This window comes from Staurois parvus, unplaced genomic scaffold (assembly GCF_062004578.1).
Source record: "Staurois parvus isolate SC_StPar_1 unplaced genomic scaffold, SC_StPar_1.0 ptg000530l, whole genome shotgun sequence".
Classification (NCBI taxonomy): domain Eukaryota; kingdom Metazoa; phylum Chordata; class Amphibia; order Anura; family Ranidae; genus Staurois; species Staurois parvus.
Genome location: NW_028318326.1, coordinates 12,835,999 through 12,860,828, shown reverse-complemented (window position 1 = coordinate 12,860,828; position 24,830 = coordinate 12,835,999). Strand labels below are relative to the sequence as shown.

Sequence of the window (24,830 nt, the reverse complement as noted above, 5' to 3'; positions counted from 1 at the left end):
GAGTGGCCCAGTCAGAGTCCTGACCTCAACCCGATGGAAATGCTGTGGCATGACCTTAAGATAGCGATTCACACCAGACATCCCAAGAATATTGCTACACTGAAACAGTTTTGTGAAGAGGAGTGGTCCAAAATGACTCCAGATCGTTGTGCAGGTCTGATCTGCATCTACAGGAAACGTTTGGTTGAGGTTATTGCTGCCAAAGGAGGGTCAACCAGTTATTATGTCCAAAGGTTCACATACTTTTTCCTCTCTGCACTGTGAATGTTTACATGTTATGTGCAATTAAACCATGGCAACATCTAATGTTTGTGTAGTATTATGTTCAGCAGACTGTGTTCTTCTATTGTTGTGACTTAGATGACGTTCAGAGCACATTTTATGCCCAATTCATGCAAAACTTCACGTAATCCCAAGGGGTTCACATACTTTTTCTTGCAACTGTATATATATATATATAGTATGTGTATGTGTGTATATATATATATATATATATATATATATATATATATATGTGTGTGTGTGTACACACACACACACACACACACACACACACACACACAGTGAGGAACAGAAATATTTGCACACCCTGCGATTTTGCAAGTTCTCCAACTTAGAAATCATGGAGGGGTCTGAAATTCACATTGTAGGAGCATTCCCACTTTGAGAGACAGAGTTAAAAAAAAAAATTCAGGAAATCACATTGTATGATTTTTAAAGAATTTATTTGTCTTGCACTGCTGAACATAAGTATTTGAACACCTGAGAAAATCAGTGTTAATATTTGGTACAGAAGCCTTTGGCTACGTTCACACTAGCTTTGTGTGCAGGCGGCAGAGAGCCTCTGCCAATTCTGCACATTACAGCACATGGTGCTGTTCTAACGGGAGCGTTTGCGTCGCGGCAAAACGGACGCCTCTGGACGAGTCAGGAGGCTTTGAAGCCTCCTATTCTCGTCTATGGTGCCGCTCCGCAAACGCCCGGCCGGCGTTTGCGGTGCGGTTGCGACGCGGTTGCGGGGCGTTTGCGGTGCGGTAACACCACTCAAACTGCATTATAGGCGTTTGTGGGGCGTTATTAACGCTCGGCAAACGCCTAGCAACCGCCGCTAAACCGCGCATGCGGCGTTTGCGGAGCGTTTGCCGAGCTTTAAAAAACGCCCCGCAAACGCCGGACCAACGCTTGCCAAACGCTATAGGGGCGTTTGGCAAGCGTTGGCAAAACAGCCTAGTGTGAACGAGCCCTTTGTTTGCAATTACAGAGGTCAAATGTTTCCTGTAGTTCTTGACCAGGTTTGCACACACTGCAACAGGGATTTTGGCCCACTCTTCCACACAGATCTCTTCTAGATTTGTCAGGTTTCTGGGCTGTCGCTGAGCAACACAGAGTTTCAGCTCCCTCCAAAGATGTTCTATTGGATTTAGGTCTGAAGACTGGCTAGGCCACTCCAGAACCTTGATATGCTTCTTACGGAGCCACTCCTTGGTTATCCTGGCTGTGTGCTTTGGGTCGTTGTCATGTTGGAAGACCCAGCCACGACCCATCTTCAATGCTCTGACTGAGGGAAGGAGGTTGTTGCTCAAAATCTCACAATAAATGGCCCCATTCATCCTCTCCTTAATACAGTGCAGTCATCCTGTCCCCTTTGCAGAAAAGCACCCCAAAGCATGATGTTACCACCCCCATGCTTCACAGTAGGGATGGTGTTCTTGGGATGCAACTCATCCTTCTTTTTCCTCCAAACACGACGAGTGAAGTTTAGACCAAAAAATTCTACTTTGGTCTCATCTGATCACATGACTTTCTCCCATGCCTCCTCTGGATCATCCAGATGGTCACTGGCAAACTTCAGACGGGCCTGGACATGTGATGACTTGAGCAGGGCAACCTTCCGTGCAATGCATGATTTGAAACCATGACGGCGTAGTGTTCTACTGACAGTGACCTTTGAAACTGTGGTCCCAGCTCTCTTCATGTCATTGACCAGCACCTCCCTTGTAGTTCTGGGCTGATTCCTCACCTTTCTTATCATCAGTGTAATCCCACGAGGTGAGATCTTGCATGGAGCCCCAGTCCGAGGGAGACTGACAGTCGTCTTTAGCCTCTTCCATTTTCTAACAATTGCTTCAACAGTTGATATATTTTCACCAAGCTGCTTGGCAATTGCCCCGTAGCCTTTTCCAGCCTTGTGGAGCTCCACAATTTTGTTTCTGGTGTCTTTTGACAGCTCTTTGGTCTTGCCCATGGTAGTAGTTTGTGTCTGACTGTCTGTGGGGCTTACAGGTGTCTTTAAAGAGCTCAGACAGGTGCTACTAAGTTAGATTAATGAGTGGAGTAGAGGTGGACTTTTTAAAGGCACAGTAACAGGTCTTTGAGAGCCAGAATTCTTGCTGTTTCTTAGGTGTTCAAATACTTATGTTCAGCAGTGTAAGACAAATAAATTCTTTAAAAATCATACAATGTGATTTCCTGAATTGTTTTTAAAATTCTGTCTCTAAGTGGGAATACACCTACAATGTGAATTTCAGACCCCTCCATGATTTCTAAGTTGGAGAACTTGCAAAATCGCAGGGTGTTCAAATACTTCTGTTCCTCACTGTATATATATATATTGTATGCATTGATTTTAATGACGTATGTGATGTCTTTTATGTAAGGGGGCAGTATCTGCATTTCATTTTATGCTTTTTATTGTAAGATTGTAATAAATTATTCTTACATGATCACCACAGAATATTATTCTGTGGAACCTTTTCATTGTTTGCTTATTTGTTGTAATGAGAATTATGCTAGACATAGATGTATCGAATCTCGGCCAGTTCACCAGAGACTGGCTGAGAGGCGATCCATGAATGGGCAGGCTGATTGTACCCAAGTCAGTCCATTGATCTGACCTGGGTACAACCAGCATGTCGGATTGTTAGCATGTATTGCCATCAGCTATCGTCGCTAGCAATAATCATCTTCTCCTGGCAAGTACGGCTCCCTGCGTCCCAGTGTCATGTTTGAATACATGTTTAATTTGAAATATTAACATATTAAAACTTGCATCAGATTTTAGTAATCCGGTTTAGATCTATTTTAGGTTAGCTATAGATAGGACAGTATGACAGTGGTTACTGGGACAGGAAACTTCCCCTGTGAGGTTTCAGACCTGACAGCTATTTTAACCTCTCCCCATTCCATTGTTAGTGTTCTTGTTGTATGTGGCCTTTTTGGAGAAGTATCTTGTTTTATTGACCACCATCACTAGGACAGGAAAATAGGGGGGTATCATCAGTTAGAACACAGACAGCAATAAACAGCTTAGAAAGGTCCGAACATTCCTCTTCGGCCTTTGGATGGCCACTGATATAATGCTGAACTCCATTCTCTGCATCTTACAGATACTATTAAAAAAATCTTAAAAACTCCTAGCAATTTTTTTTGTTACTAAAGTTCTACGTTAATACATATGTTTTATGCTGGCATTTTGGCCAGTCCACTGACATTATACGTCCATTGCACCTCCAGTGGCAGCAATGACCACCTCTTATTCCTGGACAGAATGGTGCTCGTATAATGGAATGGTGTCATCATGCAATCTTCTAGGCTCTGCTCTGGTGACTTCCTCTCTGCACACTGAACACAGGAGGTCATTTGCTCAGCATTGCAACCATTCAGTGAACGTCTGTATTTTTTTCAATGAATGCAAGGTGTTATCTGATTGGACATGGCAGCTGACTTCACAATCTCCACCTTGTCCAACCAGAGAGCCTTGTATTGAAAAACCTACAAGGTACTCTCTGAAAGGCGGTGAAGCCAAGCAAGGGAACTCCTGTGTTCTGTGTGCATAGAAAATGCGGCTGGAGCAACACCTGGAGGAAGATCACAGATTTCATATTTAGCTTCATCCCTAATATCAGATATGGCTACCTACATTGAAACAAGCTAGACTAATGTAAGTTTGCAAAAGATTTACCTTTAAGAGAAACTCTGATAGAAATTCGGGGCTTGACATTGTTTTTTTTTTTTTCCTACTTATAAGAATGTTAGTTGCCTGTTTGTCTCAGCTTCCCAACATTTTGAGTTGCCGACTGGAACAAGTAGGCACATTTAAAGTCAGGTTGAAAATTTAATTCCAGATTAGTGAGTTGGAAGGTATTGAAACCATTGGATCAGCATAATGGCCAATTAGTTAGCATTTTACTAAAGAGAGGTCATCAGTGGCAGTCTCCATTTTCGCTTTATACAAATGATACTTTGAAATAAAAAAGTAAACAAAAGCAACATTCAAAGTTCCCAAAACATAATGAATGTGAACTCATCTATGTTAAGTTTCACCTCATAACTGCTGTATTTTTTAGTGATATTTTATGTCATGATAGTATATAAAGTAAAATTGATGGTCAGAATAGGAGATGCGCTTCTTGCACAACTAATGGCACATCCTGGGTAAAGATGAATTGCTACAGAGATCCATAGCTGATAGAGTATACAGCGTACCTTTAGTGCCCAGCCTACATGCATTTAAAATTCTGTATTTACATGCATGTCAATCAAAATCAGTCTGTTGAAGTGTACCTGTCCTGCATACACAGTAGAGTCAGCCATCTTGTATACAGAATATTCCAGTTTATTCACTAATTATGTTGACATTATCAGTTTGTAGCAAATTGGTTGCCCCCTTTTTATTATCCTGTGAGTCTCTAGCTTGTTACAGTTTTAAATGGATAAAGTGGTCATAGTTCTTTTTAACATAATGATAGATGTATGTCGTCTTTATTTGGCTTTCTGTTAAAGATCTTGTCTGGATGTTGCTGCTGATTAAATATTAAACACATCTAGGAAGTTGTCACAAATATATAAAACAGGGATATCCAACCTCATGACTTTACTGGGCCACATTGGAAGAAGAGGAATCGTCCTAGGCCATAACATACAACATAAAATACACTAACAATAAGGATAGTTGGTGAGCAGAAAAAGTCAGCCAGATCACACGTTAACAATCACCGAAATAGATAATGTACCTATCTGAGTAAAACAACCAAAAAACTTCATTTTTAAAAATATTTTTATTGTAATAGTAAAAGAGAGCAACATAAAACTAGTGCGATATTTGCCACTGTTTTTGATAAACTAACGCATCAGATTGGCTGTTCAGGCTTCTAGGGTTGTATTGTGGAAGAGAAGACATGCTTCAACAAGGATCGAAGGAAAGGGGAATATCTAAGTGCATCTGTCATAATGCTAGTGTCTTGGCTTTCCTTGGAATTAGTACTTTAAGACATTGACCTGGAACAGGGAAAGGGAAAGTCGGAGTGGAAAAAAGGTCACTATTTCAGAAATACAAAATGCTGCAAAATGTAGAAATGGAAATCCTTACCTTCTCTGCCTTCTTCTTTGCAGCATATTGTTTGTTACAAGTTGACAGGTGTACTTAAATATAAACTAGTACTCTTTGTTCATTTTCCACAGTTACTGCCTTTCTGCCATCAGGATTATATTCTTGTTTGCTGCTCTTCGCATCACTACCGTTACTGCTTGTTCATGTCTTTTTCCAGTAAATAAAATGCCCACTTCACCGCCAGAACCACAGTATTCAATAAAGTCTACTTAAAACTTGCTGTATAAGTCTGCTGATTGATTGGACAGCTGAAGGCAATAATAAAACTGCTCTATTGATGCAGCCAGAAGAGGCTGAAGAGTAGCTGGCTATAGAAATTATTCTTAGAAAGGAGAGCGCTGTCATGGACATTGCGATATATGCAGAATAAAGGATTAGGTCGATATCATAGATTTTACTAGCTGATGGAAAGTTAACCCACCTGATAGTTTCTAAAGTCTTTCAGGGTCTTTAAAGGTGAGATTTCTGCACTTAAAGCGGAGTTTCAGTCTGTAAGAAAAAAATTTAAAAGCAGCTACAAATCCTATAGCTGCTGACGTTTAATATTAGGACACTTACCTGTCAAAACTAGGTACCCACTCCCCCCTAAATGATATGCCAGGGGGAGGAGGATGTATTAAAGCGTAACTTCACTTTTTGGGTGGAGCTCCGCTATAAGTTCCTGACTTTGCCTACCTGTAGTGGCTAGTATGGGAGTGCTCTACTCTTCTTTATGGATATAATATTTTATATTATGAAGAATACAGTATGGGGATCTGGGACATAAAAGCTTGGCAGGAACATCCTAACCTCTAAGGTGGCTAGGAATTTTGGCAGCGAGATATTTCTGGTGGAGCATTGGAGACATAGGATGCCAGGGACTGACTCTGTACATCAAGCTCCACTATGACTACAATATCTCAATTTGGTAGACTGAAACCTTAATAGAGTGGAAACATGCTTTTGAAGAATTTTGTGCATAGAAATCTTTCAGTTAGTCCCTGAACAAAAGAGTATACAAATGTTCCTACGTGTCAGAGCTGTAGCAGTCTTGTACTCAACCTGGTCAAACAGAGTGCAGCATCTCTTATATTCTGGCTTTTCACCACCTTTAGGCTCCATGCACATGGGCAGATGCACATAAATAAAAACATGAAGCTGCTGGGGCCTTGTACATGCCATGTAAAAATGTAAAACTCCTGTTGCAATCAGTGGGCAGTACCGCAGCTGAATGCAGCTCATTCAAGTGAATGGGGCGGTGATGCCACAACCGTGTACAGTGGTTGTGATGTGGTGGTGGAACCTTTTTGGGTTTAAAACTGATGATGAGGAAGGGATATATTGCCTATCGGCCACATGTCAGCAGCCCTCTGAAAAGTGATCCACTGCAAAATGTTTTTCAGAGGGATTGCAAGGGCTGCTGCCCTTGTAAATGAGGCCTTAAAGGAATAGCAGACATCTAATATTAGTTACTGAAAGGTCTTTTTTTCTTTCTTTCTCTCTCTCTCTCTCTCTCTCTCTCTCTCTCTCTCTCTCTCTCTCTCTCTCTCTCTCTCTCTCATCTTGGTAAGACATTCACAGCTATTTTTATAAATAGAAGACCAATATGTAGAATTGTACCAGTAGCTTCAGGATGAAATAAAATGGCATGGTATGAGTTTTTTTTCTCTTCTGGCAGACTTATTGATGGAAAATATATTAGAACCTTTAAGATAATGAAATTGTGGAAGTTGATAAACTGAATAAATTATTATGGGGGAGTTAAAAAGACAAAAAAAAACAAAAACAAAAAAACATACATTTTGTGGTGTTATTTGCACATTTTCTGTGTGCTAAATTAACGATGTTATGAAACAAGTGAAGTTGCACCAGCAGCATCCAATCACATTAAAAATGCTAAGAATAAGAAAAATTAATAATAGCGCCTATGGTCAAAATTATATAACTTACTAATAATGTACCAGCTGCAAAAAATCACCATATATAAAGTGTACCAATAAATAAATAATTTGCGCTAGTAAATGTGTATAAATATATAAATATATATGAAGAAATCATCAAATCATAAGTCCAGAAAAAAAAAAATATATATGCCAATACCACAAAAAATATAAAAAAAACTTTTAGGTGCAAAAAACTTTTGTGCAAAAAAAGTGTCTGAATATGAAAAATTTCACCAAAAAACCTTGATAATATAATGGCAGATCATCCATAAATATATCTTCAGAAACGGAAACTCTGCAGCACACCGATCCTCATCGATCGAAATAACAGGATGAAAAACTTTGTAGTTAATCGAAAATCCACTTCTCCAATAGGTAAAGGACCACCTTCAAACGTATCCATAGGGGGAAATGCCAAGCACTCGGGAGAAACAGAAAGACTTCATGGTGCAATATTATAAAAACCAATTCCTTTATTAGGTACTCATTGCACTTACTCAAGAGGTGTCCCAGCCGACACCAGCATCAACAGAAAGGGTATGATAAGACCTTTTTGATTAAAGAGAGAAATTCGATTAGTATTAAAGATAGGGAGACGTTTCTTGGAAATAGAAAGGCTCATTTGGGATTTGAAAATAATGTACCCTTTATTACTAACTATAATATGCAATACAAAAATATTGAACGAATTTTTAAAAAATATTGGCCCATTTTGTTAAAAGATGATATACTAAATAAATTCTTATCTAAAACTCCTAAATTCATTTATAAGAAAAATAAGTCTCTTAGGATGAAACTGGCTCGCAATGTCATCGAACCCCCAAAAAAGTTCGATCTGTTTCCAAATTTAAAGGGTTTTTTTCCTTGTAGGAAGTGTAAAGTTTGTAGGACTGTAAAAGTTGGTAATAATAAAAAAAGAAAGTCATTCTGCTCTTCATTTTCCAAAAAAGAATATGATATTAAATTCCTGATTACATGTAATTCTACACATGTGATTTATGTTTTAGAATGTCCATGTCATTTGAGATATATTGGGAGAACTGGGAGATGTTTAAAAACAAGAATAGGCGAACATATAAGAAACATAGTAAAAGGATTCGATAAACATAGTGTATCCAAACATTTCAAATTGGTACATAATTGTGATCCGAGCTTACTTACCTTTTATGGGATCGAGATGGTAAAACCCCATTGGAGGGGCTCGGATTTGGTTAATGAGATTTCCAAAAAAGAGACGTTTTGGATTTATGAACTAAATTCCTTGCAACCATTTGGGTTAAATGTCGATATAGATTTGAATTGTTTTCTCACAAATTTTTAATTTTTAATTTTTATGCTATTTTAAGTATATTTTTATATAGGCAACTGTTTAAAGATGATATATGGGAGATTGTATGCTTTTTGTACAATTTCTGTATTATTTTTGTATTATTACTAGAGTTCCCCTTTATTTGTGTTTAAAGTGTTACTGGCCCTTTAAGTTCCCTTTTTGAAACACAGTCTTAGAGGGTACTGGCCCGTTATTGTATTCATTTAATTTATTTATTATTATTGTTTATTTAATTTTTTATTTTATTTTTGTTCTCTTGTTTTAAAGTTTTTTTGCTTGTGATGGCAAATATATTGGATACATTGTATATCCTTTGTGGACTCCTGTCATCGATGGGGCGGCTTGCTTTGCTTGATTCCCCATTGATGTCAGCTGTTCGATTCCTGTGAGTGAATATTTAAGGAGGTTGAGACGTCTCACATCTATCCGCTCCGTGAGGACTTCGATGACGAAACGCGTAGGGCGGGGCTTGATTGATGTGACGTCATTACGTTTTTGGCTGCCAGCTACTGCGCATGTGCTGAGTAGCCAGGCTCGTTTATGTGACTGCTGTTATGCTGTTGATGCTGGTGTGGGCTGGGACACCTCTTGAGTAAGTGCAATGAGTACCTAATAAAGGAATTGGTTTTTATAATATTGCACCATGAAGTCTTTCTGTTTCTCCCGAGTGCTTGGCATTTCCCCCTATGGATACGTTTGAAGGTGGTCCTTTACCTATTGGAGAAGTGGATTTTCGATTAACTACAAAGTTTTTCATCCTGTTATTTCGATCGATGAGGATCGGTGTGCTGCAGAGTTTCCGTTTCTGAAGATATATTTATGGATGATCTGCCATTATATTATCAAGGTTTTTTGGTGAAATTTTTCATATTCAGACACTTTTTTTGCACAAAAGTTTTTTGCACCTAAAAGTTTTTTTTATATTTTTTTGTGGTATTGGCATATATATATATTTTTTTCTGGACTTATGATTTGATGATTTCTTCATATATATTTATATATTTACTAGCGCAAATTATTTATTTATTGGTACACATTAAAAATGCTATCATCTTCTCCAAATTAATAAAGCACTTGCGCCAATGTTCTAATTTAAAAGCTGTTCTAAAATATACACCTACCAGAATTGCATAAATATAGTAGTGAGGAGCATTGGACAGCAACAATCAGCAATGCAGCAAGTAGAAGAGAGGGAGATGTGTGTGGATGGCCAGCAAGATACAGCAATACAGTGAAATAAATTTTAGGATGATTTGAGCAGAATTTAATCTCAGATTTGCTCTAACATTTTGGCACATACTAGTGTAATCACTCTCAGATCTGTTGAACCACCACCACGCGACAACTAAACAAATTTGCATGTGTTTCTTTTATTTGCTGCAGAAAGCCCAAAATAACAAGGCATAGAAATGAGCATGTTTTTCAGCGTGTGCTAGTTTTTATTAATCCCCCCAGTGAGTCAAAGTTGCAGTCAATTCAGGTGTGGTTTTGAACTGTTCTGCTGTCCAAAGAATAAATAGCATTTTCCAGTTCTTCCAACAAATCATTTCATTTAGAAGAAAACTGACATTTCAGACTCTCCCAGTAGTCTCTCCAAATGTGCAATAAATAAATAGGGAACCTAGCTGCAGGAGTAGCATTGTTCACTATGAATGGAGGCAAATTTTTAAACCACTGCAATTTTACTATTGCTATCATAGATTAGGAGCCAGGACACACTGATGGTCATTCAAACCAAAATATAACTCTATGGTGGTTACTTTAAAGTGGAACTAAAGGCACAAATACTCACCTATGCTCCAACAGTCCACCGCTTGCAAAGTCTCTTGCCTGCATCTTTTCCTGGGTTCTTCCGAGTGCTGGTCTTTAGCCATTTTGATTGGCTGGTGTGGGATGAGGTTACTCCCACACATGTGCAGGGGTTTAGTGTGCCAGAAGGTAAGCAGAGCTGTGCATGTGCAGCTCAGTATACATTCTGCAGAGGATTGTGAATAGGCTGGTAAGTGTACTTTATTGCTGAAGAGACATTGCATGCCTCTTCTGCAATAAAAAAAAAAACACCTGTTCACAATTTTTCACATTTAGTTCCATTTTAATTGCTCAGGGGGCTACGATATATCAATTTGACAGCAGTTTGCCATACTTGTATAAAAGCCCTTGATCACCCAGCAGCTTGTTATGGCTGGAACCTATTACCTTTGAAACTAGAAGTCATTTTATTGTTTTCACAATTCATTATTTGTTTCATTTGCAGAACATTTTACCTGCATCGTGAAGGTGTTCTATTCACTACTGTACACTCAAGCACTGATTGCGTTAACCATTAGACTTCGTCCTGAGGAACGTGCAACATGGAAGGAATATGGAGCATACAAAAAAGTTGGTATTTCTGAAAATGTACTTTTAAAAATAAAAACAGAAAATGTTAGGCAAGAACATGATGTCCCCACATTCCTGCTGGTGTTGGCAGATTAAACTTGAATGTGCCAGTGCTATATACTGAAAGTTTCTTAAATAAGTGCTACAGCAGAGAAATCAATGCTTTCTATTTTTTGTGAGAGCCTTTGTGAGATGGGCTGCTAGGGAAGAAGCTATTATAAATAAGGGTGTTTTTTTTTTTCTTTTCTTCATACATCAGCCCTTATAAAATGTGTCAGCTGTAAACATGCAGTGGTGGCAGAATTTATTACATTGCAGGATTTATATTTCAAAAAAGCAAATGGCCTATGAAAATACAGTGCTCAGCATAAATGAGTACACCCCTTTTGAAAAGTAAGATTTTAATCAATATCACAGTGAACACAAGAACGGTTTCCAAGCTTTTCACAAAACTTGGGTTTTTTTATAGAATATTTGTTTAGCTCATTACATGAAAGTAATGTTATTAATAACTTGGGTTACAAAATCTTCAGTTTTACTCAAATTGATGCAAAAATGAATACACCCCACAACAAAAACTACTACATCTAGTATTTTGTATGACATCCATGATTTGTAAGCACAGTACCAAGTCTTCTAGGCACGGAATGAACAATTTGGTGACATATTGCAACATCTATCTTTTTCCTTTCTTCAAGAAGGACCTCTTTTAGAGCCTGGATGCTGGATGGAGAGTAATGCTAAACTTGTCTCTTCAGAATTCCCTATTAGTGTTCGATTGGGTTCAGATCAATAGACATACTTGGCCACTGAATCACTTTCACCCTGTTCTTCAGAAATGCAACATGTGGCCTTAGATGTATGTCTTGGATCATTTTCATGTTGGAAAAGTGCATGATGACCAAGGGCATGGAATGATGGTGGCATCTTCTCTTTCAATATAGAGCAGTACATCTGTGAATTAATGATACCATCAACGAAATGCGATTCCTCAACACCAACAGCACTCATGCAGCCCCACAGAAGGACACTGCCACCACCATGTTTCACTGTAGGCACCATGCATTGTTCTTTGTACTCCTCACCTTTGCAAGGCAATACAGTTTTGAAGCCATCAGTTCCAAAAACATTTATCTTGGTCTCTTCACTCCAGAGTACAGAGTCCCAGTAGTCTTCTTTTTTCAGCATGGGCCCTGGCAAATCCTAGGTGGGCTTTTTTGTGCATGGGCTTTAGGAGAGGATTCCTTCATGGACGAAACCCATGCATGCCATTTCTCTGCAGTGTATACTGTATTGTGCCACGGGAAACAATCACCCCAGTCTGGCTTTCTACTTCTTTAGCTAACTGCAGTGAACTCGCATGGTGATTTTCTTCAACCCTTCTCATCAGAAGATGCTCCTATCGAGGTATTAACTTCTGTGTATGGCCTGAACGTCTCTGTGAGATGGTTGAAGTTCCATGTTTGTTAAAATTTTGTATCAATTTTGCTAGTGTTCTGACTGATAAGTAAAGCTGTGTTGATCTTCTTGTAGCCTTCACCTTTCTTATGTAAAGAAATTTTCTTTCTCAAGCCTTTGTGACATTTCTCTTCCACGTGGTGCCGTTGCTGGCAGCTTGAAATGGGAAGGTTTTCTTAGTTAATTCCCTTTTTATAATCAACTGTCTGCTGGAAACCTGTTTAATGAATAACTAGACTCACCTGCAGTTGAATTCTTGTTAATTATGATTTTGTTGTCTAAAATTTAGCTTTGCTCCTAAGATTTTCAATGGGGTGTGTAAATATAACACTTATACTGTAGGTATTTATTACCTTTTAACCCCTAGCCTACAGGGCACTTATACCCCCTTCCTGTCCAGGCCAATTTCCAGCTTTCAGCGCTGTCACACTTTGAATGACAATTGCGCGGTCATGCAACACTGTACCCATATGAAATTTTTATCATTTTTTTGAGACAGAGCTTTATTTTGGTGGTATTTATTCACCTCTGGTTTTATTTTTTCTTAAACCAAAAACCACTGAAAATTTTGGGGAAAAAAAAAGGTTTTTACTTAGTTTTTGTTATAAAATTTTGTAAATAAGGGATTTTTCTCCTTCACTGATGTGCGCTAATGAGGCTACACTGATGGGCACTGATAGGCTGCACTGATGGGCATTGACAGACCTCACTGATGGGCACTGAAAGGCAGCACTCATATATGGCACTGATAAGTGGCACTGACTGGCACTGTTCGGTGGCACTGATAGGCAGCACTGATGGGCACTGATAGGTGGCACTGATTGGCAGCACTGATAGGTAGCACTGACTGGCACTGATGGGTGACACTGATAGGCAGCTCAGATGAGCACTGATATGTGACATTGATGTGCACTGGTAGGCACTGATATGTGGCACTGATGGGCACTGGCAGGTGGCATGGATGAGCACTGACAGCTGGCACTGATGGATACTGACAGGTGGCACTGCTGGGGCTACACAGATCATCAGGGCACACTGATCATCAGTGCCCATGTCCCCTCTGAGGAATGCCGATTACCAGCTCTACTCTCCTCTCGAGCTGTCAGCGTGACAGCTTGTGAGGAAAGAAATGCCGATAAGCGACATTTCCCTATTTATATGCGATCAGCTGTGATTGGACACAGCTGATCACATGACCGAGCCGACATCTTCGGCTCTTTCCATTGATCGGTGATCCGCTGTGTCCAAGGGACACAGCGCACCACCTATAACGGCGCTGCGCGCTTAGAATGGGACGACGTCATATGATGTCCTCCCAGAACGAGAGAACCGCCTTGCGCCTGTCATTACACTATATGGCAGGCGGGAGGCGGGTAAAGATCCAGGTCTCCCTCTAACAGTATCTTTTTCTGCTTTTCTCTCCTAATGGAAATGAGCCATCTTTCTTTGGCTGTTAATCAGGCAGGAATCTATTTTTACTAATGCCACAATTCTCCAGCGCTTAGATTTAACTCGCAAATAAAAGCAGCTGTATACCAATACCCAGTGAGTATTAAAGTATAAAGTATAACCTATTATACAGCACTATTTGTGTTGATGCGTAATATAAGAAACCACAAAACAAGACATAAAAATCCTATATCTGTTGAAGTGTCAGTGCTAGTATAAAAAGTCTGTGCAATAAATCTTCCAGAAAAGTGCAGTAGTGCTGTGCAAATGCTTACTATTTCATCGGTGTATATGTGATCCTCCACCAGCACACCAGGGAACTCACCAACTATCCATGACCACCCGAAGGAGTTACGCTATTTAGCACTTGTGTTTACACGGGGGGGTTTTCACCATCCATGACCACTTGGGACAGGCACCTTTCCTTCCCTCACATCAGTATGTCAGTGTATGTGTGTGTGTATATGTGTATATATATATATATATATATATATATATATTTAATTGGGAGTACCATAGGGAAACAAGGAGAGCCGCTATAGTGTAAAACCTTTTAATATTTATTTAAAATGCTAAAATCCATTAGGACAATGCCCACACACATGGTACAGTGCTGTGTTTTGCACAATGGATTAAAACGCTTTATATTTGCATAGGATACCTGCTCCACATACAGTCTGTATGAGTGGCTCCCTTCTTATCACTTCCAGGTGTATGATTTGCGTCACTTTGGAGCTGTTCCGTGTGGGATGGTTTAATACCACTTTAACCGCCTCCCGCCCACCATATAGTAATAAGGCGGTTCTCTTGTTCTTGGAGGACCTATGATGTCCTCCCATTCCCACCGCGCATGCACGGCTCCGGGAGCGCGCAGCGCGGCGATCTGCGGTGCGCTGTGTCCCTCGGACACAGCGAATCACCGATCTACGGAAAGAGCCGAAGATGTCGGCTCGGTCATGTGATCAGCTGTGTCCAATCACAGCTGATTACATGTAAACAGGGAAATGCCGGTTATCGGCAGTTCTCTCCTCACGAGCTGTCACGCTGACAGCTCGTGAGGAGAGGAGAGCCGGTAATCGGTATTCCTCGGTGGCGACATCTACACAGATCATCAGAGCACTGATGATCAGTGTGCCCTGATGATCTGTGTAGCCCCAGCAGCGCCACCTGTCAGTGTCCAAAAGTGCCAGCTCTATGCTCATCCATGCCACCTGCCAGTGCCACATATCAGTGCCCATCTGAGCTGCCTTTTAGTGCCACCCATCAGTGCCAGTCAGTGCCACCTATCAATGCCAGTCAGTGCGCCTATCAGTGTGCATCAGTGCAGCCTATCAGTGCTCTTCAGTGCAGCCTCTTAAAACACATCAGTGAAGGAGAAAAATCGCTTATTTCTTAGTTTTTGTTATAAAATTTTGTAAATAACTTTTTTATTCAAAATTTTCTGTGATTTTTGGTTTAAGAACACCCAGAGGTGATTAAATACCACCAAAATAAAGCTCTGTCTGTCACAAAAAAATGATAAAAATTTCATATGGGTACAGTGTTGCAGGACTGCGCAATTGTCATTCAAAGTACAACAGCGCTGAAAGCTGGAAATTGGCCTGGGCAGGAAGGGGGTATAAGTGCCCTGTAGGCTAGTGGTTAAATTTGCATGAATATGTTTCTGCCTATTCACAATCTACAGCTACAGCATTTTTAAATGTACCTTTTTAAAGCTAAAAAACAGGCTTTGAGCTGCAATGATTTTGCCTAGGCATCACCTGAGAGGAATAGGCTAATAGTACAGCACTCTCTGTTGGTTCAGCAGCTCATAAGGTAAGTAAGAGGCAGTAGAGGAAATGATCTGAATGTGTATTGTGGATTTTTACTCTGGCTGGTCACAGACTAAGAGGAGGCAGCTATGGGGGCTAAATTGTGTGACTCAAAATATGTACCTAAAGCCCAACTAAATCCCAAATTTTGGGTTGTCAACAGAACAGGAATTGGGGAGAAATCTTTCAATGGGTGCACTAGTTTTGGTAACAACCAACAATTCTTTATTTGAAGGGATTTCCTCTCCATTCCTGTTTATGCTAAGGAACACAAAGTGATGGAAATCTCCCCAGTGCGACTCAGATGACAAAAATAAAATTGACGGGTTATAACACTCCCTTAAACTATCCAAAATGAAAAAAAGTCTTGCCGTTTTTAGTTCTGTTTTACACAAAGATGGCACTGACCTCCTTGAGGAAAAAAGCGAGGTAAAAGCATTGTCAGGAGCAGTACTGTGACCAGTGATGAGATCACACTGAGTTACATATTATATAATAATATATTCATGCTCTTAAAACACACCTGCCCTATAAAAGCAAACAAAGGCCATAGCTGTGTAGGAATTGCCCTCTGGTGCCACATTTTACCTTCATTTTAGCTCCCCATCTGACATTTCAGCTTTTGCCAAAGGTTCTGAGCAAATGTAGACTTTCCACAAGCTATTGTTGTTACACATACAGCTAGGTCCACCCCCCAGGAGGTAGCTCTTTGTCCCTGCAGTATAATGGTGGTAATTTAGTTTAGAAAATTGTATGTTTTAAAAATGAAAAAACATGGCTCCCAATTTGCTGGAAATGTAAATTCAGTTTGAGATTTAGTAAAAATAACCATTGATCTGTTGTTGGTGTTTGGTTTACAGAGTTCCTATACTTCAGGGAAGTCATGGGAAGCTTTGCTTACTTTCGTGATTAGCGAATTATCTGGAGGAAAGATATACCATGATGAAGAGCCAGAGGATGTTACAACGGTATGTACATGAAATGTTCTGTTTTACAGCTGAGACACTACCTGTGTATAAATTTAAAAATTTATATTTTTGCTTTATAATTTAGTGTATATAAGGGCTTAAAAGAGGTCATCCTCCTTTTTGTAGCAGACATGATACTGCAACAGGAGGGGGAAAGTAAGAATTGAACGTGTTTTCTTAATAGTGCATCCAAGGACATGGGGTATCTTCATATCCATTATGATAGGGTTATGCTTCCACCTTCACATAGCTGGACACTGACCAAAAAAAATCTCTCCTAGGCATAACGCTTTCACATTGGGCAAAGAATCAGTTTTTTTTTTTTTGTTGTTTGTTTTTTTTCTTCCTAGTGTCTTAGATGATGGTCATGTCTGTGCAGTCTCTGCAAAAAATATAGCTAGCATCTCAATCATTCCATCTGGGATTAGGAGACTAGCTATTTCCAAATCCATTTTCCTACAACCTTTCTGTGCTCATAGGAATAGTACCCGAAATCCACTCTGGACACATGGGAGCAGCCTGTAATGTTGCTGGTCAGCACTGGACCCAGCAGAACGGGACCCTGCACAATGAGACCCTGCACAATGATATGTTGCTTTGCAGACTAGTAGAGTGCTGTAAAAGACCAGGGCAGTGTTTCCCAGATGGGAACTTGAGTTCCTGAAGACCCTTGTGACATTGCCTACTGTGATGGGTGAAGATTGAACCCCGTAGCGCAGGGGTGTCAAACTAGTGGCCCTCTAGCTGTTGCAAAACTACAAGTCCCATCATGCCTCTGACAGTTGCAAGCATGACTCCCAAAGGCAATCTTAAAATGCCTCATGGAGCTTGTAGTTTGGCAACAGCTGGAGGGCCGCTAGTTTGACACCCGTGCCGTAGGGTGTTCTATGGCATGTACTCGTGAGTTCAGTTGTAAGAGAGCTTTTGTTGTGGGACTGCAAGTCATAGCAAGTAGTATTGAGAGGCCACACCACTTTTCCTTGTGAGGGAAGGGGTACTGTCAGATTCCCTCTTTGTGTTGTGAAGGCCGAAGGAAGGGTTAATCCGCTTCCAAATCTACCATTTTTATATGGATCTGTAAGTATATTTCTCAAACTTATGGTATAAGAGGAAATGTACCACCATTTTTGTAAGGTCTCATTCTACTGAGAGTGTTGGCGTCTCCTGGGTTATACCTTTATGATGTTTTATAAAGTGGATATTAGAGCTGCTGAGGCTACTGCCTTTGGTTGGTGTGTTTTGCTGGCTGCTGCATGGGGTTCTAACCTATTTTGCTATAGTTGTTTGGGGTCTAATGATGTATTGCCCTCCCCTCATATTCAGTGCTATGTAGATGAAGATACCGTGTCCTGGGAGATACAAGAAAGAAAATGGGATTTTTAGCTTTACATATTAAAATTCTTTTCTCATAGTACATTACAGGACCCTGGGATCCCACCCCTCTGGCTTGTGGTTTATGACTTGCTACAAAAACTGAAGGCTTGTCTGTTGGGAGGGTTAATGCCTAAGAGGGAATTTCCTGTCTTTTGTTTTTTGTTTTTGCCAACGTCCAATCCGCTAAAGGTGGCAGCATAACTGTGTTGCAATGGAGATGAGTATACCCTGTCCTGTGATGTACTTCAAGGAAAGGATTTTAAAATGTAAACTAAAAATCAATTTTTTTGGTCTTTACCCTTTTTTTACATAAAACAGGCTTGTTTATAAACCATAAAAGTTATTTTAGGGTGAAGTCACATAGGCACTTTTAACCGAGCCTAAGCATAATTCACTCCCTTGGGTCAGTTTGTATAATACAAGTGCTCTAAACCATGCCTGGGAATGGTTAAGTGTGCTGTGCCTCGGACCACTTGAAATAGGTGCACCGGGAGTGTTTCACTTTGGATGCAGACTGTTCCAGAGCATGGAACTCTCCATAGAAAACTGAGCACATAATCAGTGATGGTTGTGGTCTGATTTGACAGGGTTGATGAACAAAGTGTCCCTAGGAACATTCACTTGTAGACCAGTGTGAGTGCAGACCAGCAGGGGAGGCAGGACAATCAAACTTGGGTGCTGTTCAGTTCAGCTGTTTCCAGTGTGAGTGCACCCAAAGAGGTTAAAATAATGCACAGAGCCCTAATAATATACAACAAATTACACATTGCTGAGGGTATTGATTTCCAGCTCTGATATTACAGATATGGCATCCAAGTTTTATATAGAGTTCCCTGAGTTTAACTCCTGGACACTCATAAAGGTATGTGCAAAAGGGCCTCTTAAGTCAACTTTAATATGTTAAGTAAATCTGTCATGAGAGAAATGTGGCGGTTGTCATCAACTCTACTGAAAATACTAGTTGCCTGGCTGTCATGCTTTGATTCACTGACCTGGAGCAAGTATGCTGTAATTGGCAATAAGTTATCTACAGAATAGTCTAGCTTTGGTTCTTCAAAGTAAAAAATAAAGTCCATATAATTTACACTTGTGTATTTATCGTCAAATGTATCTTGACTGTAGCTCTCATTCAACACTCCATTTTTGTCAGCCAGCACCATAATGATAGCACCCATGCAAACTGGTAATGGAACCTAGTGGCTTAGTCACTGTACTTGCAATGGAATTAGTGTGTTTTTGTTTTGTTGTTTGCAGACCAACCTGAATGTCTGGTCTTCACAGTCCATTGAGCATTACTTACAACAGTTCTGCCTGCCCTTCCTCAGGATCACCAGCCTCCTCCAGCAACATTTATTTGGAACGGATATTCCAAGCTGTCAGGTATTATGGAAGGCTAATTGTGGTATTTAGTTTAAATAAATAAGTTATAGGTTGATGTGAAATTCCATTTAAATTCTGCTGTCTATTCATTTCACAGGAAGAAGAGGAATTTATTGGGCTTTGCAGCTGTTTAGGAATCCTGCCCTCAGTCCTTAAGACATCACGTGAATATGCTAGTTCCTCTTGTCTGGACTGGGCAGCCCCAGCATTTGACCTCATGTCTCAGTGGTGCTCCGAAGTGATTGCGTTTGCGGAAGACCACCCAGACCAAGGAAATGTATGCAAGCAAAGCTTTTTTTTTTTATGAAGTTGTTTTCAGGAAATATTGTTCCCAGCTGCTTTTTTTCTTGGGTTTATTTTCCTCCAAGGACGTGACAGTGTTGCAATCCTTGCACATTAGAACTCGTTTTGTTAATTGAGTTATGGTTATTTAGACTTCAGTTATTAAAATGTATAGGGTAGTGTATAGGAAATGAAAAGAATATATCTGTCTCAATTGTTTTTTTTTTGTTTTTGTGGTTTGTCCCATTGGAGGTTTTCCTTTACTTCATGTTCTGAAGACATGTCAGGAAAGCTGCCCATAGATGAGTCAGGTTTTTTTTTTTAATTCAACCAGCGGGTTAAACGACAAAAAATGTACCTTATTGCTCCATCCCCACATTCAAGGTGGATGGGGGAAATCTTCCTGCTGAGCTATTCTGTTCTGACAGTGGGGAGACTTCCCTGCCATCAGAATACACTGATCAGTGCTGTAGGCTATAGTCTGCAGCTCTGATCAAGTGGCTAAAATCCAACAAGGTGGTAGATCAATTTCTGTTCAACCAGAGTACCTATACAAGGATCAAATTTCGTCCAGTCCCTGTTGAACCAGCTGAATTTCGATCCATGTATGTCATCAGAAAATGTATCCTCACTGAAAGATTTATCCTCACCTCTACTCTCCTGGTGGAAACACCAAAATTGTGTTGTCTAATCACTTTCCATCTCTGTGAAAGTGGTCACAAGGATAGTTAGAGAGTTATATTCCACTGGGGACACAGACCACAAAAAGAAAACTTTAGTGTTAAAGCTTCTACTTGTCATCTTTGACTTTTATTGACCAGTTCAGTTGAGCTGCTCATAGGTTTATAGAGCTGATCTGAGGAATTGTTATAAATATCACAAACATGAGCAATTAAAACTGAGCATGTGATGGAAAATTGCAAAAGCAGAGGTTACTTTTAATGAAAACACAAGCATTCTTTCTGTATCCATCTGTCAGTTTTTCAGATGGATTTTAACTGAACCATCTAGGTCTATGGATGGCTGGATGTACATGGAGGTACAGTGCTGCGAAAAAGTATTTGCCCCCTTCCTGGTTTGTGGCATATTTGGCACACTTACATGATTCAGATAATCAAACAACTTTTAGTATTACACAAAGATAACCCAAGTAAATACAAAATGAAATTTTTAAATGAGTATTTTATTTATTAAAGGAAAAAAGCTGTCCAAACCTGCCTGGCCCTTTGTGAAAAGGTAATTGCCACCCTGCTAAATCATGAGTGAGCTGTGATTAACCACATTTTTTGGTAAGCTTAGGTAAATTTCACTTGCTACATCCCGGGCCTAATTACTACCATACCTGTTGAATCAAGAAATAACTAGAAGCTGTCTGACAAAGTGAAGCATTGCTAAAAGATCTAAAAAAAGCAACACATCATGCCATGATCTAGAGAAAGTCAAGAACAGATGAAAACAGTAATTGACTTGTATAGTCTGGTAAGGGTTACAAAACCATTTTTAAGGCTTTGGGACTCCAGCAAACCATGGTGAGAGCCAGTATCCACAAATGGAGAAAACTTGGAACAGTGGTGAACTTTCCCAGGAGTGGCTAGCCTACCAAAATTACTCCCAAGAGCACAACACCGACTCATTGAGGAAGTCATGAAAGAACCCAGAACAACACCTAAAGAACTGCAGGCCTCACTTGCCTCAGTTAAGGTCAGTGTTCACGATTCAACAGTAAAAAAGAGACAGGGCAAAAATGGCATCTATCGGAGAGTTCCAAGGCGAAAGCCACTGCTGACCAAAAAGGACACAAAGGCTCACATTTGCCTGAAAACATCTTGATTATCCCCAAGATTTTTGGGCAACTATTCTGTGGACTGGTAAGAAAAAAGTTGAACTTTTCAATCTGGCGTAAAACTAATACAGCATTTAATAAAAAGAACATCATTCCAACAGTCAAACGTGGTGGTAGCATGATGGTCTGGGTCTGCTTTGCAGCTTCAGGACCTGGACAATTTGCCATAATTGATGGAACAATAAATTCTGCGCTCTACTAGAAAATCCTGAAGGAGAATGTCCTGCCATCAGTTCGTGACCTCAAGCTCAAGTGCACTTGGTTTATGCCACAGGACAATTGTCCAAAACACACCAGCAAGTCCATCTCTGAGAGGCTCCAAAAAAACAAATTAAGGTTTTGGAATGGCCTAGTCAAAGTCCGAACCTAAATCCAATTGGGATGCTGTGGAATGACCTTAAACAGGCCGTTCATGCTCAAACCCTCCAATGTGACTGAATTAACACAAAATTTGCAAAGAAGAGTGGGCCAAAAAGACTCCTGGCCAGTTATGGCAAAATCTTGATTTTAGTTCTTGCTCCCAAGGGTGGCAAAACCAGTTATTAGGTTTAGAGGGAGCAATTACTTTTTCACATAGGGCTAGGCAGGTTTGGACAGCTTTTTCCATTCAATAAATGAATACATAATTTTAAAAATGGCACTTTGTTTAATATTAAAATTTGTTTGATCTGAATCATTTAAATGTGACAAATATGCCAAAAAAAAAAAAATCAAGAAGGGGGCAAAGACTTTTTCACAGCACTGCATGTCCTGTGTATGACTAGTGTATGACTATTTTCTTCAATTAATAAAGCAAACATGGACAACGGATGTATGTTTATTTGAATTGAACTGAAGACGGATGTACAAACCAATGTAAACTGGTGTAAAAGATCAATTTTTGTGCATTTTTATTTTCATGACAGAACTGATGATGCTTGTGTGAAAGTTCCCTCGATGTGGAAGTTCAATCAAAAATTATACTTAATTCTACTCCTGCCCCCATATTCTAAGCCTATTTTATCTACCCTGTAAAAAATAGATTTATTTACTTACCTGTCCTCAGGGCACTGCGGTCCGGTCACATGATCAGGTCCCAGCACCAGCTTCAGTGAAGAGGAGAGATCGCCAGCAGCTGCACAGCCTGGGCGATGACATCACCCATAGGCTGACAATGAGGCATCCGTTGTTGGCTGACCTTCCTCTCCATGGAAGCTAGCTCTGGAACCCAATCATGTGACCGGACTGAAGAACCCTCAGAATAGGTAATTATACAGATCTTTCCTTTCACAGGTTAGATACAATAGGCTTAGAATGTGGGTGGGAGCAGATTTAAATGTAGTTAGTGTTTTTGATTTAACTTCCACTTGAAATATCAGTCGATCTAGGGACATAAGTAGCATAAATTTATATAAAATCTCCACAAGAGCTGTAAACATTGATCATGTTGCCCCCTCCTACCTCCTGAGCTTTCTTATTGGTCATTGATGCTGTCTTACAGCATCATAATGGTGATGTTACATAATCGGGTAATTAGGGAGACTGTGAAGACAGTGCAGGTTGGGAAAAGCCAAGATCTGCTTTTAACTTCTGGCTGGATCTGTGAATTTGTGTTTATGCTTTATTGGTTTTCTTTAGCCTAAATTGGCCAACTAGCCACTGGATTGCTTTTTCAAGCAGGGGAGACCCCCTCCCTACCACCCCTCCCCCACCGCCTCCTTCTAAACATAGTCATCGCCAAATTAAGCTGAGGGCATCCCCCTGCCGCGGCCGCCTCCTCCACACCGGGAGAGTCATGCCCTCCAAGGCATCGTCGCTAGGTCGAGCTCAGGGTGGGACTTACACTGACCAACCTGGCATACGGCAGACTCCCCTTCACGTGGATTCACATTATCCACAGCACGGTGGCAGGCTGGTGGTTGACTGAAAAAAAATAGTGACAAGTGGATGTCAAAAGGGGAAGCAGTAAGTGACAAATGCACCAGTGAGTTATCACCTCATCCCTTTAAATCCGGACACATATTAATTACACAGATTCTGTGGCTGATTAAGGTGGTATTTAAACTCACTTTAGTGCCTTATGTGCATCAAATTAGCCTCCGAACCTGTGCAATTAATGTGTTCAGTTTTAAAGAGATGAGGTGGCAACCAAAGCTCCCACCATATCTCTCTTCCCCTGGACTGGCTTCGCTGGCATTTTGCTACATGGTGTGTTGTGTTTGAGTGTCTGCTTCATGCCCCAGGCAGCCTTGCAGCTTTGCAGAAATCTGGCCCTGCCATTGAGTGAACTGCTAACACTATATTTGCATATTAAAAATGGAGCATGTATGTATTCCTTGCATTCTTTCTGCATAATCTGATCCATTTATTTCACTTTTCAGGCTTTGCTCATTCAAGAAACAAAATGGGACTTGCCACGGCTCCTCCAGCTGCCAGAAATCTACAACTCCATTTTTCAATATTACCATAGGAAAGCCTGTAGTGTTTGTACTAAAGTTCCTAAGGATCCAGCACTGTGTCTAGTCTGTGGCACATTTGTCTGCTTGAAGGGTCTTTGCTGCAAGCAACAGAATTACTGTGAATGTGTTCTGGTAAGACTTTATTTGTTGCAGTGCCTTACAATGTATGTAGATCATTCACATCAGCCTCTGTCCCTGAAAGAGCAGTCTAATATCCTTATTTGTCATAGGGAGACTCACACTCTGTACTCTTAAAGTTGAAGGATAACCAAAGGTATTTTGACTATGCTTCTCCTATGGATCAAAAGAGTGCAGTTCGTTCTGCACTCCTGTGATCCGGGCTAAAGTCCATTGTGGACTGATATCACTTGTCCATTTCAGACTTGGGAAATATCCTGTCTTTACAGTTAGGATCCACCCAGATGCCTTACTGGCAGCTGGCTCAGCCTGTCAGCGAGCCACTGATGGACTGAGCCAGCTGTTCCTACCCCCACCACAGCCTGATGCTCCAGTGAGCGCTGAAGGGGCAGAGCAGAGAGCTGGTGGCTTTATACCAGTGTATGGCATAAAGCTGACCATACACGGATATATTTCTGAATGAACATTCTTACTACATTTTGTTGACTTGACAAAGTTTTGTTTAGAACATAGTGCAAGTTTCTCTGTTTTCATGCATAGGATGTGGAAACAAGGCTAAGTGGCCTCAACTATGAGTAAAGACATAGTAACTAGAGTGCAGAAAAATAGCAGCAGGTGCTTTGGACTGATTGAGTCAAAATTTTAAATATTTGGCTGTAGCAGGAGGCC

General features: G+C 40.3%; 1 protein-coding gene across 4 annotated transcripts in view; it reads left to right on the top strand.

Moving 5' to 3' along the window:
• Positions 1-24,830, top strand: part of LOC149451646 (E3 ubiquitin-protein ligase UBR3-like) — a 207,428-nt gene that overhangs the window by 169,908 nt on the left and 12,690 nt on the right. For all 4 annotated transcript variants that reach the window (XM_089690539.1, XM_089690541.1, XM_089690540.1 and 1 more), the window contains 5 exons: positions 10,896-11,020; positions 16,599-16,706; positions 19,335-19,460; positions 19,558-19,737; positions 23,946-24,155. In XM_089690539.1, the coding sequence (XP_089546665.1) occupies positions 10,896-11,020; positions 16,599-16,706; positions 19,335-19,460; positions 19,558-19,737; positions 23,946-24,155 (749 nt within the window). The remainder of the gene's footprint in view (positions 1-10,895; positions 11,021-16,598; positions 16,707-19,334; positions 19,461-19,557; positions 19,738-23,945; positions 24,156-24,830) is intronic.